Source organism: Chiloscyllium punctatum, chromosome 40, assembly GCF_047496795.1.
Source record: "Chiloscyllium punctatum isolate Juve2018m chromosome 40, sChiPun1.3, whole genome shotgun sequence".
Lineage (NCBI taxonomy): Eukaryota > Metazoa > Chordata > Chondrichthyes > Orectolobiformes > Hemiscylliidae > Chiloscyllium > Chiloscyllium punctatum.
In genome coordinates, this window is record NC_092778.1 from 19,788,768 (window position 1) to 19,805,630 (window position 16,863).

At 42.0% G+C, this 16,863-nt stretch overlaps 1 protein-coding gene across 4 annotated transcripts in view; it reads left to right on the plus strand.

Annotated features, from left to right (window-relative positions):
- The window catches only part of rhbdf1a (rhomboid 5 homolog 1a (Drosophila)), a 308,833-nt gene that overhangs the window by 266,495 nt on the left and 25,475 nt on the right, over positions 1 to 16,863 (plus strand). For all 4 annotated transcript variants that reach the window (XM_072559432.1, XM_072559434.1, XM_072559436.1 and 1 more), the window contains 6 exons: positions 761 to 835; positions 2,892 to 3,053; positions 6,362 to 6,465; positions 9,420 to 9,483; positions 11,124 to 11,218; positions 16,121 to 16,196. In XM_072559432.1, coding sequence (XP_072415533.1) covers positions 761 to 835; positions 2,892 to 3,053; positions 6,362 to 6,465; positions 9,420 to 9,483; positions 11,124 to 11,218; positions 16,121 to 16,196 — 576 coding nt within the window. The remainder of the gene's footprint in view (positions 1 to 760; positions 836 to 2,891; positions 3,054 to 6,361; positions 6,466 to 9,419; positions 9,484 to 11,123; positions 11,219 to 16,120; positions 16,197 to 16,863) is intronic.

Consider the following 16,863-nt stretch of genomic DNA (forward strand, 5'->3'; position numbering starts at 1 on the left):
CGGGTGCTCCGGTTTCCCACAGTCACAAAGATGTGCAGGTCAGGTGAATTGGCCATGCTAAATTGCCCGTAGTGTTAGGTAAGGGGTAAATGTAGGGGTATGGGTGGGTTTCGCTTCGGTGGGTCGGTGTGGACTTGTTAGGCCAAAGGGCCTGTTTCCACACTGTAATGTAATCTAATCAAACTTTGTTATAGTTCATCTAGGTTTCTTTGTCTACTCCTTCAGCAATTTTCAGTTTGCCCGATAAGAATTATTAACTTTCCTTGGCAATTGATGTGAGATGAAGGGCTGAATATTCAACATCGAGAGGACCTGAATTTGGAACATTTAGCTGAATAAAATCACATTCCTTACACTCTAATGCCAGCTGTAAATGGTGATGGGGACAAGGCATTGAAAATCTGAACAGTTTCATTACCCATTGATGAACTCTGTGGTTACACCAGAAAGCTCATTGAAAGGTCAGCTCAGTCCAAGGTGAAAAAGGAAACACTCATGGAGTTCTTTTAGGGCTATTCCTGCCACTTACATCGTGTGTACTCCTCTTCTGCTGTTACACGGCCAACTCGCTGTATCTTTCACCCAGGTCGAGGAGAAAAATGGGCCATGTGACAATTAAAAGACCCTTCCTCTTGGCCATGTTTTTGGCTATGTATCATGTCATTGATTCTGTCCTTTATGTGCTGGTGTGCTATGTTGCATTGCCTCAAGTTTGTCATTCACCTAACATATTTTTAATTATTTCCATTTGCTTCCTCAGATATTAAGAAATAAAGGTGTCTATGAAAATGTTAAATTTGTGCAGCAAGAAAATTTCTGGATTGGACCAAACTCTGTGAGTGAGTTTGAATTCTCTTTAGAAGCTTCTGATTTACCTTGGATAAGGATTGTCTTAATCACAATAGTAGCTGATCTCTGGGAAAGTGAATTCTTGAATCACTCTATTATCCGTTGTTTTTTTTGTCAGGATTAGTGTATCTACCTTGTGATTCTTGTAGATAATATGTGGAGGTGCTGGTGTTGGACTGGGGTAGTCAAGGTCAGAAGTCTCACAATACCAGATTATAGTCCAACGGGTTAATTTGAAATCACAAGCTTTTGCAGTGTTGCTCCTGTGTCAGGTGAAGGAATAGTGTTCAGAAAGCTTGTGATCTCAAATTGTTGGACTATAACTTGGTGTCATGTGACTTCTGGCATTCTTATAGATAACAACATTCTTTAACTGTTGAAAGATAGCAACCTGGAAATTTGGCTATTTTTGACACGTGTTGTTTTCTAAGCCACCAATAATTCAGGCAGCAAGCTCATTTATTAATGCTGTAAACATATTGGTCAAGCCCAAAGAAATTGACTTTTAACACTCTTTAAAACTTTCATAAGTGTGAATAAGAGGCGACATAATGTGTAACCTCTGCCCCTGTCAATTCTTCCCAGTAAAGTGGATCTGCTCTGAGGCAGCAGGGATCAGCTGTATTCAAGATCCCTGGTCTAATATGCACTGTTTAAACCTGCAGGCTGCAACTCTATTATGGAGCAGAACTGCCCCTGTCATGTTCTGGAATTTTAAATATTTTATCAGTTAATTTTTTGACTCCTGATTGTTACATTTTGAGAGGGTGGGTGTGGAATCCGGTGTTTCTCTATTCCTGAATCTTTTAAATTTGAAGAAAACGACTAATGCTGCTCCATTATCAGATTGCAAGGCTTGAACAAAAAATAGAGAGACCTTAACAAAATAGCTATGCTGTTTAACCAGTGCTGGATACCTCATCTGTAAATTAACAAATGTTATGCGCAGGGTAAACAATGCATCGCAAGTTTGCTTCAGAATTATCAGTTTGGGTTTAAGGATGCTTTGGCATGTTTCAGGTACATTTGACTAAAGCTCGCACTTCAGTGTTCCCCACCTTCACTGGTCATCACTGGAAGTTAACCCCAAACTACTCCCTGGTTGTTGATCGTTTATCCCCTTTACTCTTGCTGCAGTTATACTGAGGCTACACCTTGACAATTATGTGCAGTTTTGGTTTCCTATTCTGAGGAAGGACATTCTTGCTATTGAAGGAGTCCAGTGAAGATTCACCACATTGATTCCCAGGGTGGCAGCACTGACATATGAAGAAAGACAGGATTGATTGGTTTCTTGCTGGAATTTGGAAGAATGAGTGGCCATCTCCATAGAAACATATAAAATCTTGATTGGACTGGACAGGCTAGATGTGGGGAGAATGTTCCTGACGCTAGGAAATTCCAGAGGTAGAGGTCTGCCTAAGAATAAGGGGGAAGCCATTCAGCACTGAGATGAGGAAAAATGTCTTCACTCAGAGTTGTGAACCTGTGGAATTCTCTCCCACAGGAAGCTGTTGAAGTCAGTTTGTTAGATATATTCAAGAGGGAGCTGAATGTGGCGCTTGCAGCTAAAGGGATCAAGGGGTATGGGGAGAAAACAGGATACTGAAATTGAATGGTCAGCCATGATCATATTGAATGGCTGGGCAGGCTCGTAGGGCCAAGTGGCCTACTCTTGTCCCTATTTTCTATGTTTACAATATGAAGTCATGATATTGCAGTCCTCTGTGCTCTAACCTCCACATTTTAACTCCAAGAGTGGCGTGCAAAAGGCAAATGAGCACTGTTATTTCAAAGTGGTTTGGCCAAAACATTAATATTACTGCTGAAATTTTGTATTCTTCTGCAAAATGTTCAGTATAAAGTTTGATGCCTGTGCTTGCATACATTAACAGCTCTATTACTCCTGCTTTTTGGTCTGTTGAACTCTGTTCTGATTGCAGCCGACATTATTGTGTCATTCATCGATATCCTTCCTTTAATGAATTCATAGTCAGGCTGGAATTTTATTGCATTTGCCATAATTGTCATTCTTGTTGCAGGAAGCCTTAATTCACCTTGGAGCGAAGTTCTCTCCTTGTATGAGGCAAGACCAGCAAGTACATGAACTGATTGCACAGAAAAGGCAAGAGGAAAATAAATCGGCATGCTGCGTACGAAACGACAAGTCAGGGTGTGTACAAACCTCGGAGAAAGAGTGCTCGGTAGGTGAATGGTTTTCAGAAAACCGTTTTAAATCACAAAATTAAGAAAATTCACTGCGTCTTATTGCTGGTTAGTTGACTGATCTTTTTCAAAAGATAGATTTATATGACTGAGCTGTAAGTGTTGTTCCACCAAACGATTCCTTTAAGTTAGAGGAGGGCTGATTGTTGTTATCTACATCCTCTGCACTACTAACAGTCAGAATTTGTGCAGATATGGACAGTATATTATAGGTGATCAGTACGCTTCAAGATTTTCATCGTCACTCTGGATCCTCAGTCTGATCAGGATGCTGCATCCAGGGTAACAGGACCCATATAATTGGGAGTATATATAATAACATAAAGAAGAGAGAGAGAGGCAAGTCTGTTTTTCAAGGGCGGACTTAAGATGCATGTTTTTCTAAATTGATACTTGGAAACTTTATTCCAATAAGACTAAACAGACTTTTTTTAAAAATCATGATGGGCAATTTTTTTACACAGAGGGTGGTTCATGTGTGGAATGAACTTCCAGAGGAAGTGGTGGATGTGAACTCAGTTACAATGTTTAAGAGTCATTTAGATATGTCCATGAATAAGAAATGTCTGGAGGGATATAGGCCAAGCGCAGGCAGGTGGGGCTATTTTACTTTGGGATTATGGTCAGCATGGATCAGTTGGACCGAAGAGTCTGTTTCCATGCTGTATGACTCTATAACATTTTATATGAAGTGTGCTTCTCCCTCCCATTGTAACAGGATTGCAGCAAACTTTGTTTTAAGTAGCACCTTATTAACCAGCAGTCTTGATAAACTGGCAAAAATCATACACCTCAAACACCATGACCTACTGCAATGCAAGTATTGATCCTGTCAATAAATTATAACAGTGATGAGTGTATCCCCTTCATTACACTCCTATTACTCACTGTGTGTTTTCACATTGATTTTAGGAGGTATATTGATGTTTTAACATGGATTTTCTTTAAGGATGTTGATGTCTGAAAGCTTCGCTTGGTCAGGATTCATTGCGGTTATGCACACTTCTTGATTGTAAGGAACATTGATCATCTGGCACACTCCTGGTCCTATCAGTGCCAGTTAATAAAGTGTTTGCTGTGTTTCCAAAGTGTGAGACCTCAAGGGCTTTCACAAGAGGGAAGAAGGAATATGGATATCAGCCTTTGATAAGGAAACAAATCTTGTACCTGAATGAGGGTCGTTTGGATTTGCCTGTCCCAAATCTAGTATAAGGCCCAGATGCTCAGCCACCTCAGACTTCCATGCTTTCTGATGAATATTAAGCTGTACCTGTTTAGTGATGGGTTTGTAAAGCTGTTCTGTGGTCGGGGATACTCATTTTGCCCCAGTTCACTCTTTCTGTAGCATAAATGCCTTTGCAACAAATCTTATCTTTTATTGTTAACGTTCACATCCGTTTTATATTGTTTCATCCATTTTGGCTAGGTCACTTTTCCCTTCAACATCTAATCTTCCTTAAGTCAGATTTGTTCCAAAGGATTTGGATTCCAGATACTGCCCCCAATCTGTCACAGACCGACAGAATGCACATGCTGTTGACTGTGATCAGTATGTTTTGTATGGAAAGAAGCCAGTCTTGTCTTAACCGTAGAATGTGCATTCTATTTAATTAATTCAGAAGCATACTTTCGTGAGATTAAAATAGTTTATTTTGTCTCTCACTATCCCAAATTAATGCAACATCTTACTTAGCTTGTGCTGTCTCTTCTCTCTTGCACACACAACCCTGAACCCCCACAGTCATATGGCTGCCTGGTTGTTTCTCAAATGGATTTGAAAATTTAAAATTGAAGTGAGATTCTCTTAACTCAAAGAGTTCATGGCAGATTGTGCCACTTCTGGTTATGGAGCATCTAGAATGTTGATTCTGAGGAGAATTGGGTCCTCCGGTAATAACAGTGCAATCATTGAAACCGTTTTGAATGCACAACGATGGGGCTAACATTGCTGAGTCCTGTTTGAATGGGGATGGAGGCTCTGGGTGTAGTATGGCAGGACTGAGGCCATTGTGATACAGTGGAGATTGATAGTAGCCACTGAGTTTTAATCCTTCCTTTTCCTTTATGGAACATAGAAATGGGCTAAATCTTTCGTGAAATAACTCCAAAGAGGCCGTATCTCACCACCAAGTCACCCTTTGTTTACATGTGAAGAGTCCTTGACACTGATCCAGCTCCCTCAGAACCAGCTCTGAGTGGACAGAACGTCTGACGCACCTGTTATATCTGTCAGCCAGGGCTCCCTGATTGGATCAGGTTACATAGAACAATACAGCACAGGCCCTTTGGCCCTCGATGTTGTGCCCACCTTTTATCCTACTCAAAGATCAAACTAACCTACATACCCTACATTTTACTCTCATCCATGTCCCTAATATATCTGACTACTAACACAGCTGGCAGTGCATTCCTCACACCCACCACTCTGTGTAACAAATCTACCTCTGACATCTCCCCTAAATCTTTCTCCAGTCACCTTAAAATTATGTCCCCTCATGATAGCCATTTCCACCCTTGGAAACAGCTCTAATCAGGCCACTCCTGTTTTATGGACAGTGAGAGCCTTTTTCCTTAGATGGTGATGGCCAGCACAAAGGGGCATAGCTTTAAACTGAGGAATGATAGATATAGGATAGATGTCAGAGGTACTTTCTTTACCCAGGGAGTAGTAGGGGTGTGGAACGCACTGCCTGCAACAGTAGTGGACTCACCAACTTTAAGGGCATTTAAATGGTCATTGGAGAGACATATGGATGATAATGGAATAGTGCACGTTAGACTGGCTTCAGACTGGTTTCACAGGTTGGTGCAACATCGAGGGCTGAAGGACCTGTACTGTGCTGTAATGTTCTATGTACTATGAGGTCCATCTGGCTGACTGTGTTACAATCACAACATTTAAGTACTGCTCTGACCTTGAATATTTGTGAATTTCACAAATGACTAACTGGTATCATATCCATATTGCATTAGGTATTCAGTAAACACTTGTCTTAGGCCAAATGCTAAAAGTCAAATGATTTGCAGCAGTCTCCTTGACCACTGGTTTGTGTCCAATTTTTAAAAGTATTTACTCAAAGTTCATAATGTGACCTGTCTATATCAGACATGACTTCAACCAATGGGGAAGAGCGAGTACTTCAATGAAATTCCCAACTGGATATTGCTGGCAGTGGAAGGGATGTGTTTTGGCAGGGAGTTTCTGAAATCTGTGTAATCAAACCAGTGAGTCATGCCTATGGATGTTACAAAGCGAATATCTAACAAAGCATATTATTTCTTCCAGTCAACTCTTGCTGTCTGGGTGAAGTGGCCAATGCATAAAAGCGTTCCATTATTGGCTGATAAAAGTTACCGAAATTACGGCTCAGTTTGCCATCAGGACCCAAGGTAATTATGTCACATTTAGTTAGCCAACTTAAAATTAGTTGATCTAACGTTAGTTCTGTCATGGCTATAGCTTCCTCATTAAGGTTAAAACAGTGTGTAACTTAAACCATTGATAGACCAGAAGAAGATCTTAATTTTCATCTCTACTTTCTGAATTAGCTGATGTCCTGAGGACAATACAATGGACTTCCAAATATCTGTGTTTTGGAGGACAGTGTGCTCCAAATTCAGTCATGCCTGCTAAATATTTCCAGGGCTGGGGACTTCTCAATCCAGCTCAGAACCTGGGACCTCCCGAGTGTAGGAGGCCCACAACACTCCCTACCTAGATACATTACCGGATGGGGGAAGGGCACCCGGACATCACTCCTACTGATTGTAATGAGACGTAGAAAGAAGTTGAGGGACAGTGATCGAAAACTCAAACTTAACGAGAAGGAAGAGTGATGATCAATCCTAAACTGTAACTTCAACCTTTAGAAAGCAAAGTTAGATTAGTTTAGAGGGTTTATTTAAAAAAAAGATGCCCCTGCCCTTCCTTGATGTGCTCCAGGCAATTCCCCTTGGGTTGACTCACTCTAATGTGAATGATGCAGAGGTTTGGGGGCTGAGGTAGTGGGGGACAGGGCATAGCTGGGAGTGTTGGTGGGGGAACTGCTGGCATGGGGTAATCACCCATTATTACCAACATTGGCACAGCTCTGTTGGCTAAACGATCCTTACACTGGGAGCACCGTCATTAGGTTGTCTGCTGTTTGTGTCCTTCTCAGGTCCCTATGAACTGACCGTTTTTTGTTCTGAATGATGGTGTCATGCCTTTTAATGTCTCTGCTGGCTGATACTGTATCAGAGAGAACCACTCCTGCCCCCTGGAGGCTGAAAGCTTCGAATTGCAAGATCTAACCAGCCTCCCCAGATTGATTTTAAAAACGAATGAGTTAAGTTGAAATTCCTGAATTTGGAAACCGTGGACTTTGACAGTGCTTACCTTCTCTGACTGCGTTTGCCATTTGAAAGGCAGGGAAAAGTTCTGCCCTATATTAATGTAAATCCTAAATTCCTGGAAATGGTGAGACCCCACAAGTCCAGGAATCAGTTTCTTTTCAATGGTTTCTCTGGGGCCACTCTGCCAGCAAACTGCCAGCTAGAATTCAGAATTTTTGAGGCATTTCAGCTTCAGTTATACTTAACTCTGGATACTTTCTGAAGCTTTCAAGTATGTTGTTCAGTTTTCTCTCCCAATACCAGTGTCCAACATATTTGGTGGTAGTTTATGTCACCAAAGTGTTATGAAATCACTTGTAACTCGACAACGTGCAAACCCCTTTGAGGGATAGAGAATATTACAAAGAATTTGTAGCAGGCGTTGGAAAGAATGGCTTAAGAAATTCCAGGAAACCTGCAGCAGCGACTCTGCGGTTGATGTCAAGTTAACTGCACTGAGTTTCACTTCCTCCCGCCCCCCCCAATCCCCCCCAAATAAAGGTCAGGCCACCAACTGAAACCCTGGGTCACGAGCTCTGCGACATCAATGGCTGTCATTGTCCTGTGATTAATGCTGCTACTTCATTGGCTTGGAGTTCTGAGACTGCCCCAACACCCCAAAACCCCCCACAATTTATAAAGCTCTGCCTTAGAAGGTAGAAGAGGTTGTTACAGTGAGCTGACTACAGCAAAATCCATGGAGGACGACTTGCTACCAGTTGTTGGGCCGGCAGTTGAGATTTGCCGTATCATGGCGCAGTGGTTAGAACATAGAACATAGAACATAGAAGACTACAGCGCAGTACAGGCCCTTCGGCCCTCGATGTTGCGCCGATCAAAGCCCACCTAACCTACACTAGCCCACTATCCTCCATATACCTATCCAATGCCCGCTTAAATACCCATAAAGAGGGAGAGTCCACCACTGCTACTGGCAGGGCATTCCATGAACTTACGACTCGCTGAGTGAAGAACCTACCCCTAACATCAGTCCTATATCTATCCCCCCTTAATTTAAAGCTATGCCCCCTTGTTAGTTAGCACTGCTGCCTCACAGCGCCTAGGACCCAAGTTCAATTCCAGCCTCAGGCGACTGTCAGTGGGAGTTTGTACATTTTCCCAGTGCCTGCACGGGTTTCTTCTGGGTGCTCCAGTTTCCAAAGATGTCCAGGTTAGGTGGATTGGCCATGGGAAATGTAGGGTTACACAGATAGGGAAAGGAGGTGGGTCTGAGTGGGATGCTGTTCAGAGAGTCAGTATGGACTCGATGGGCTGAATGGCCCCCTTCCACACTGTAGGGATTGTATGATTCACCCTCTTGTCTTAAACAGCAATGAATGTCGACATTTATTTCTAATACATTTAAAATTATACTTTATGGTAGCGATATCTTTGAAAATAGTAACTATTCCAATTTAGGGCAGCATGGTGGCTCAGTGGTTAGCACTGCTGCCTCACAGCGCCAGGAGCCCAGGTTCAATTCCAGCCTCGGGCAACTGTCTGAGTGGAGTTTGCACACACTCCCTGTGTCTGCATGGGTTTCCTCCCACAGTCCAAAGGTATGCAGGTTAGGTGAGTTGGTCATGCTAAATTGCCCATAGTGTTCAGGGATTTGCAGGTTAGGTGCATAAGTCAGGGGTAAATGTAGAGTAATAGGGGAATGGGTTTGGGTGGGATAGTCTTTGGAGGGTTGGTATAGATTTGTTGGGCTGAGGGCCTGTTTCCACACTGTTAGGGATTCTATGAATTCTATCTGATGAATTTGAATGCAGAATTATATCCAGAGAGAATTTCAGAGGGTGTGTGTGAATGTCGGTCTGAATTCTCCACACCTGTAGCCCTGAGGTGAACATTTATTGAGAAGGTTTGCTACTCCAGCAAGAAGAAGAATAAAAAACCAAATATTAGCAAACCTATGGTATAATTTTTGTTCTTTGTGTTGTTTCTCCCCTGTTCTGCCTTTCCTTCAGGTTTTGTATTGAACCTGGTTCTGTTCCTCCTCATGAATGGCCTGATGACATCACCAAGTGGCCGGTAAGACCCGACATTAATGTTTCCTGTAGTTGCAATTTTCATTTACTGAATGTGTTAGCTTAAAGCTCTCAATTGTGGTATTGCTGCTAATGGGCTGCAGTGAGAGTTTTCACTCCCATATCAAAATGCCGCATGGTCCATAAGACCATAAGACATAGGAGCAGAAGTAAGGCCATTCGGCCCATCGAGTCCACTCCGCCATTCAATCATGGCTGATGGGCACTTCAACTCCACTTACCCGCATTCTCACCGTAGCCCTTAATTCCCCGAGACAACAAGAATCTATCAATCTCTGCCTTGAAGACATTTAGCGTCCCGGCCTCCACTGCACTCTGCGGCAATGAATTCCACAGGCCCACCACTCTCTGGCTGAAGAAATATCTCTGCATTTCTGTTCTGAATTGACCCCCTCTAATTCTAAGGCTGTGTCCACGGGTCCTAGTCTCCTTACCTAACGGAAACTATTTCCTAGCATCCACCATTTCCAAGCCATGTATTATCTTGTACGTCTCTATTAAGTCTCCCCTTAATCTTCTAAACTCCAATGAATACAATCCCATGATCCTCAGCTGTTCCTCATGTGTTAGACCTACCATTCCAGGGATCATCTGTGTGAATCTCCGCTGGACACGTTCCAGTGCCAGTATGTCCTTCCCGAGGTGTGGGGACCAAAACTGGACACAATACTCCAAATGAGGCCTAACCAGAGCTTTATAAAGTCTCAGTAGCACAATGGTGCTTTTATGTTCCAACCCTCTTGAGATGAGTGACAACATTGCATTCGCTATCTCAGAACAGAATTGATCAGAAAGAGCTGTCTCCATTGGCAAAAGGATCAAGAACCAGGCACTAATTTTAACACAATTGGCAAAAGGAGCAATGGTAACGGAGGAAAATTGTCTTCACGTAGTGAGTGGTTAGGATCCTGGAATGCACTCTAAATAAATTGGGTATTGGGAAAACAGTAAAATTTCAAACCATGTGAATGATACCAAAAACATGGAGGTGTGACATGGTGAAAATGATGCTGATCACCTGTGAGGGGATATCACAGAATGGAATTTACTACTGAACAATGTGAGGTGATGCATTTTGGCAGAAGAGATTCAGAATGTGGCCTTAATGGCACAGTAGTTAGTGCAGGGATAGTGCAGATCTTGTGGGGTACATGTGCATCCACCTTTTGAAGGTGGCAACGCCAATTGAGAGAGTGGTGAGTTCCATAAATAGACGCATCAACTTCACTGTTCCTTCACTGTTGGTCCTACCTACCACCTCCACCCACTGACCTCCTGAATGGGAAACCTGAGAAACAAACTGACATAATGTCTCCCAGTGCCCAAACCAAGCTTGCTCAGACATGATACCCCTCCCCACTGACCTAACAGTGCCTTCCCTCACCTCAATTTTGACTGTTCGTAAATGCTCACCCACTTATGTGGCACTCTACCTTCTCGCCGCATGTCATCCTAGACCCAAACCCTCTCACCCAACCTTGCCTTCACAGTGGATATGATCCAGGCAATGATAATCATCCTGGAGCATAGACACACCACCCACTCCCTGTGCACATCTATATGGTTGAAGGTGCAACACAGTGAATAATGGGAAAGTTTCTTCTATTACTTTTTTTGTTTCAGATTTGCACTAAAAGCACTGCTGGAAACCACACCAACCTTCCACACCTGGACTGTGTGATCACAGGCCGACCCTGCTGTATTGGCACCAAAGGGAGGTGAGTCTGTGCTCTGATCTGTTACAGAGTCCTGCATGTGGAAAACGAGGACTGGCTGAATCATCGTACATGAAAGTGAGAACTGCAGATGCTGGTGATGAGGGTGTAGTGCTGGAAAAGCCCTGCCGGTCGGGCAGCATCCGAGGAGCAGGAGGGAGACTTTTACCCAAAACATCGATTCTCCTGATCTTTGGATGCTGCCTGACCGGCTGTGCTTTTCTAGCACCTCACTCTCAATTCTGAATCATTATGCATTTCAATCAAAGGTCAAAGTGATGATCTGACAAGCAAATAGGGTTAATGTGTTCCAGGGCGTGCTATGAGCTGAGACACTTGGAATCTCTGTGGAGTGCTGTTGGTCAGGGTTAAACTTAACAACAATGTGAAAATTGGTGACTTTATTGTCCCCCTTTCTATTTTAACCAGTCTGATGTGTGCAGGTAATCTATTAGCTTTAGTGTTATTTTACACAGAACACTTCCCTCTAGTGGTTAGCTGGGATTGTCTTGTAGATTATAACTGATCTGTAGAGTGAATGGAGATTGTAAACTGAACAACATGCTCTCATTCTCTATTCTATAGTTTCATTAATGGCATCAGAGTATAAGAATACAGTGTTACTTTGAAAATGTAGTGTTGCTAGTCAAATTGTACTTTTTCTATTTCTAAATTGCTTCTTCGCATCCATCCACTTCAAACCTTCTTACCTCTTTAAAATGGAAGAGGAGTATTTTATGTTTATATTAATCCCTATATCTTTTTTTAAAATTCCCACTAATGATATTTCTTTGATCTTGCTGTTACCTGGAGTTTCTGGCCTCACTCTGAGACATAACCATGATACTTGAGGAGAGGAGCTGTCTGACCTACAGAGTGGTTCTGTTCACTTTAATGGTGCTCATCACTTGGCAGTGACCTAACACTGACCTGCTGTGGCTGGACCTGAGAGATAAGCACTCAAGAGCGTGTAGCAGTTAAACATAAACAGGACCTTGTAAGTGGTCTTCCAGGTAGACAGGGTGGTGAAGAAGGCGTTTGGCTCACTTGTCATCATCGGTCAGAGCATCATGTTACGCTGTACAGGACATTGGTCAGGTCACATTTGGAATACTGCATACAGTTCTGGTCATCCTGCTTCTAGGAAGGATGTTATTAAACCAGAAAGGGTGCGAAAAAATTTACAAGAATGTTAATGGGACCAGAGGGTTTGTGTCATAAGAAAAGGCCAGATAGGCTGGAAATGTTTCTCCCTGGAGTGTCAGAGGCTGAGGGGTACCTTATTGTGGTTTATAAAATCATGAGGTGCATGGATAAGGTAAATAGACAAGGTTATTTTCCTCAGGCAAGGGGAGTTCTGAACTAGAGGGCACGGGTTTAAGTTGAGAGGGGAAAGATTTAAATGGGACCTGAGGGATAACTTTTTCACGCAGAGAGTGGTGCATAAATGGAATGAGCTGCCAGAGGCAGTGGTAGAGGCTGGTACAATTACAACATTTTAAAACGCATGTGGATGGGTTTATGAATAGGAAAGATTTAGAGGGATGTGTGGGCCAAACACCGGCAAATGGGACTAGTTCAGTTTAGAATATCTGGTCAGCTTGGACCAAAGGGCCTGTTGCCATGTTGTATGACGTTATGACTCATTACTGGGAGTGAATTGTTGCTATTTCACAAATATTGACTGTAATATTAAAATACTTACTGCCTTTTCTCTATGTTGCACCCATGCATGGAACACTGCTTTATTCCTTTGTGGGGAAAGATATAAAAGGGACCTAAGGGGCAACTTTTTCACTCACAAAATGGTGTGTGCATGGAATGAGTTGCTAGAGGAAGTGGTGGAGGCTTATTAAATTCTAGCATTTAAAAGGCATCAGGATGGGTACATGAATAAGAAGTGTTTAGAGGGGTATGGGCCAAATGCTGGCAAACAGGGCTAGATTAATTAAGGATATCTGGTTGGCATAGACAGTTCCGACCGAAGGGTCTGGTTCCATGCTGTACATTTCTATGACTCGTTGACTGCGTGTGGGCATCGCTGGCTAGGGCCAGCATTAACTGCCCAAAAGGAGACCGTGGTGAGCTGTAGTCATGAAGCCCAGCAGTCCATGCAGTGTAGGGATTCCTGCTGCGTTGTTAGAAAGGGAGTTTTCCAGGATTTTGACCCAGTGACACTCCTAGAAATGTGAATAAGCAGTGTTTAAAAAATGTTATGATAAATACTGAATTTTACTAGCATTGTGCTGCCGTCAAATTGCTTTCACGTCACTATTACAATAAAGTAAATGAAAAAGGCTATTGCGAGGCTTTGTTTCTCATGCATTGGAGTACAGTGGATAGAAGTCCTACTACAGTGGTCTAAAGCTCAAGTCATATGATATCAGCATACCACCACACCTCAGGAAGGATGTAGAGGGAAAGCTGATTCACCAAATTATAAGGAGGGGTGACATTTACATATTGTTATAATTTTAAGGGATTTGAGATGATTGGGAGAGATAGCAAGAAATTATTTCTTCATTAATTGATGAAAAGCTGCTGGGCATTGGAGTAAACATAATTCAAACTGGATCCTGAACTGATGCAAGTGTAATGAAAAACTGGCTGTGTGAAATGCTCAAATCATCTAGACACTTTTTATAAGCTTACTGTCTCTTTGGTATTTTAGAAAAATTTATTGTCTAGTGTTCACTATTGAAACATTGTGGCACTTTGAGCCAGGGGCACCACTGTATAATGGGAGATTTTCCAACTGTGCTGCCCATTCTACAGTTACCATATCTAAACTTGTGATTGCAATGCAGTTCAGCATTAAGTGAAGATGAAATAGGTATTTAACAGAGGCCCAAGTCAAAGTAACTAAATGAGATAGAGTGTAAAACAGTTTGCTGCTTCACTATCTCCCATTTCACACTTTCCTCTATGGAGCAGTTCTACCCTGTGTTTTACAAACTCTGGCAGATTCTCTAATTCCTATAGAAGCATTGGATCTCCATGGAAGTGCATGGAGGTGCACTTAATGTTGATGAGGTGCATCTGATCAAAAATTGACAAAAAGCTCAATAGTTTTTCTTTAAAATCCGAAAGAACTGCAGTTACTGGAAATCCAAAACAAAAGCAGAAATTGTTGCTCAAGGTCAGCAGGTCTGGCAGCATCTGTGGAGAGAAATCAAGAGTTAACACTTCTGGTCCAGTGACCCTTAGAACAGTGCCTATTCTGTACCTCAGTATTGCCTATTTTGGAAGCAGCTCACGCACCGACACTTGATTTAAAAAAGAAATTTAAATCATTTGCGGGCCTGATTTACTTCTTTGCAATTAAAGCATTACCTTCATATTGTCAGCATTTTGATGTTATTGATCATCCCCGTGATTTCTTTAGCTTTGTGTGTGTGTGTGTGTGTGGGCATGTGACCAGTCATCAATATTGCTCCTGCCAGAGATTCGAATTGGTCCCACTGATGACAGAGGCTTGTTACTATTGGAGATGACCTGTGCTACTCCATACCACTTGCAAACAGCCCAAATGAGAATAAAATGATTGTAGAACTCCTGAGTCTTTGCAAACAGCTTTAAAGAGGAATGTAGCTCAATATTTCAGAGGCGGCCCAGTCGTTACGACTCGAAAACGGCCCGGTATGAAATGTGTGTCTTCCTTGTTCAGTTGTGCGTTGCTGCTTATTTCTCACATTATCCCAGATTCTCCATTTTTCTTCTTTAAAGGCTGTGTGTAGTGTTTATTCTGTTAACAGAAGGCAGACTCTTTAAGCCTTGTCATCTTTAAAAGCATCATCAGCTAAATGAACTTTTCAATTGTAAGTTCAGATTGTAGAGAATATTAGAGACATACAGCACAGAAACAGACCCTTTTGGTCCAATCAGTCCATGCCAACCATAATCCCAAAACTATAAACTAGTGCCACCTACCTGTTCCTGGTCCATATCCCTCTAAACCTTTCCTATTCATATACTTATCCAAATGTCTTTTAAGCATTTTAACTGTACAGCATCCACAGCTTCCTCTGGAAGCTCATTCCACACACAAACCACACTCTGTGGAAAATAAAAGTTGTGTCTAATATCATTGTTCAATCTTTCTCCTTTTACCTTAAAAATATACCCCATCGTCTTAAATTTTCCCCATACTCAGGAAAAGACACCTTCCATTCACCTTATATATATATATACCCCTCATTATTTTATAAACCTCTATAAGATCATCTCTCAACCTCTTATGCTTCAGTGAAAAAAAGTCCTAGCCCATCCAGCATCTCCTTCTAACTCAAACCCTCCATAGCTGGCAACATCCTGGTAAATCTCTTCTGAACCCTCTCTAGTTTAATAGTGTCCTTCTTATAACTGGGAGAGCAGAACTGGACACAATACTCAAGAAAAAGCCTCACCAACATCCTGTACAACCTTAACTTAATATCCCAACTCCTATACTCAAAGGTCTGCGCAATGAAGGCAAGTATGCTAAATGCCTTCTTAACCACTCTATCTATATGTGATGTAAACTTCAAAGAATTATGTACCTGAACCCCTAGGTCTCTCTGTTCTACAGCACTACCCAAGGCCCTACTATTAATTGTATAAGTCTTGCCTTTGTTTCTTTTTTACCAGAATGCAACGCCTCGCATTTATCCAAATTAAACCTCATCTGCTGCTTTTCAGCCCATTGTTGGTGAATTTTGATAGATAAAGCTTGCATTTTCACTCTAACAGCAGGATTGTTCTTGATTCAGTTGGATAAGGCATCTGGCAAATGTGAGTACAGGAGGATTGATGCGCAGCCTTGTCTTCAAATTCTGATGCTCCAATTTTCAACTGCCTTGTACCTAAAGACCTAGCATGTTTATGGACATGGTGCAATAATGTAAATGTTTGGGGTTTTTTTTGCAGATGTGAGATAACATCAAGAGAATACTGTGAGTTTATGAAAGGTTACTTCCATGAAGAAGCGACACTATGTTCTCAGGTTTGTATCAACGCTTCCCCTTCATTCCTGTTAAGACTACAGGAATAGCTGTTAGCTGTGTGAAGTGGTTAACTGCAATACTTCAGGCATAATGTATTCCTGCTTTTAAGTGGTGCCATTACAGGGTTGTGGAATTCTAATACAATTTAGAATTAATAAAGCAACTGTTTGCTTTTATTTGCCACAAATTTTCTTGCTACTGTGAAGGGATTGGAGACAAGTGAATTCATACTAATTTGACAGCTGTAAGTAGCCACTTGGATTGAATTATGGCTGCTCTAAAAGAGGCGGGTGTCAGTAACAGCTTGAAGCAAGAATCTGGCATTGTTTTTATTCATCTTCATTGTCCCATGTGGTTAGAGTCAGAAGAAACAAATCCATAGGGGGAAACAAAGTGTTTTCCCAAAGTAACGCCCTGTATGCGTGAACATTTTTCTACTCACTGTATTTTTAGTTTATCAGCACACATCTGTGGGCACATACACTTGTTAAAGCTGACTGAGAGTTGAGAATCAGCCTGTTCAGTCCCACGGCTCTGAGCAAACATAACCCTCGAATGTGAGGACAGCTCATAATGACAAAACTGTTTCCAGCATTGCTCTATCTTTCTCTGTCTGCCACAAAGTCAGAATATTTGTTCTCAATTTGTCGGAAGGAGTAAAAATAA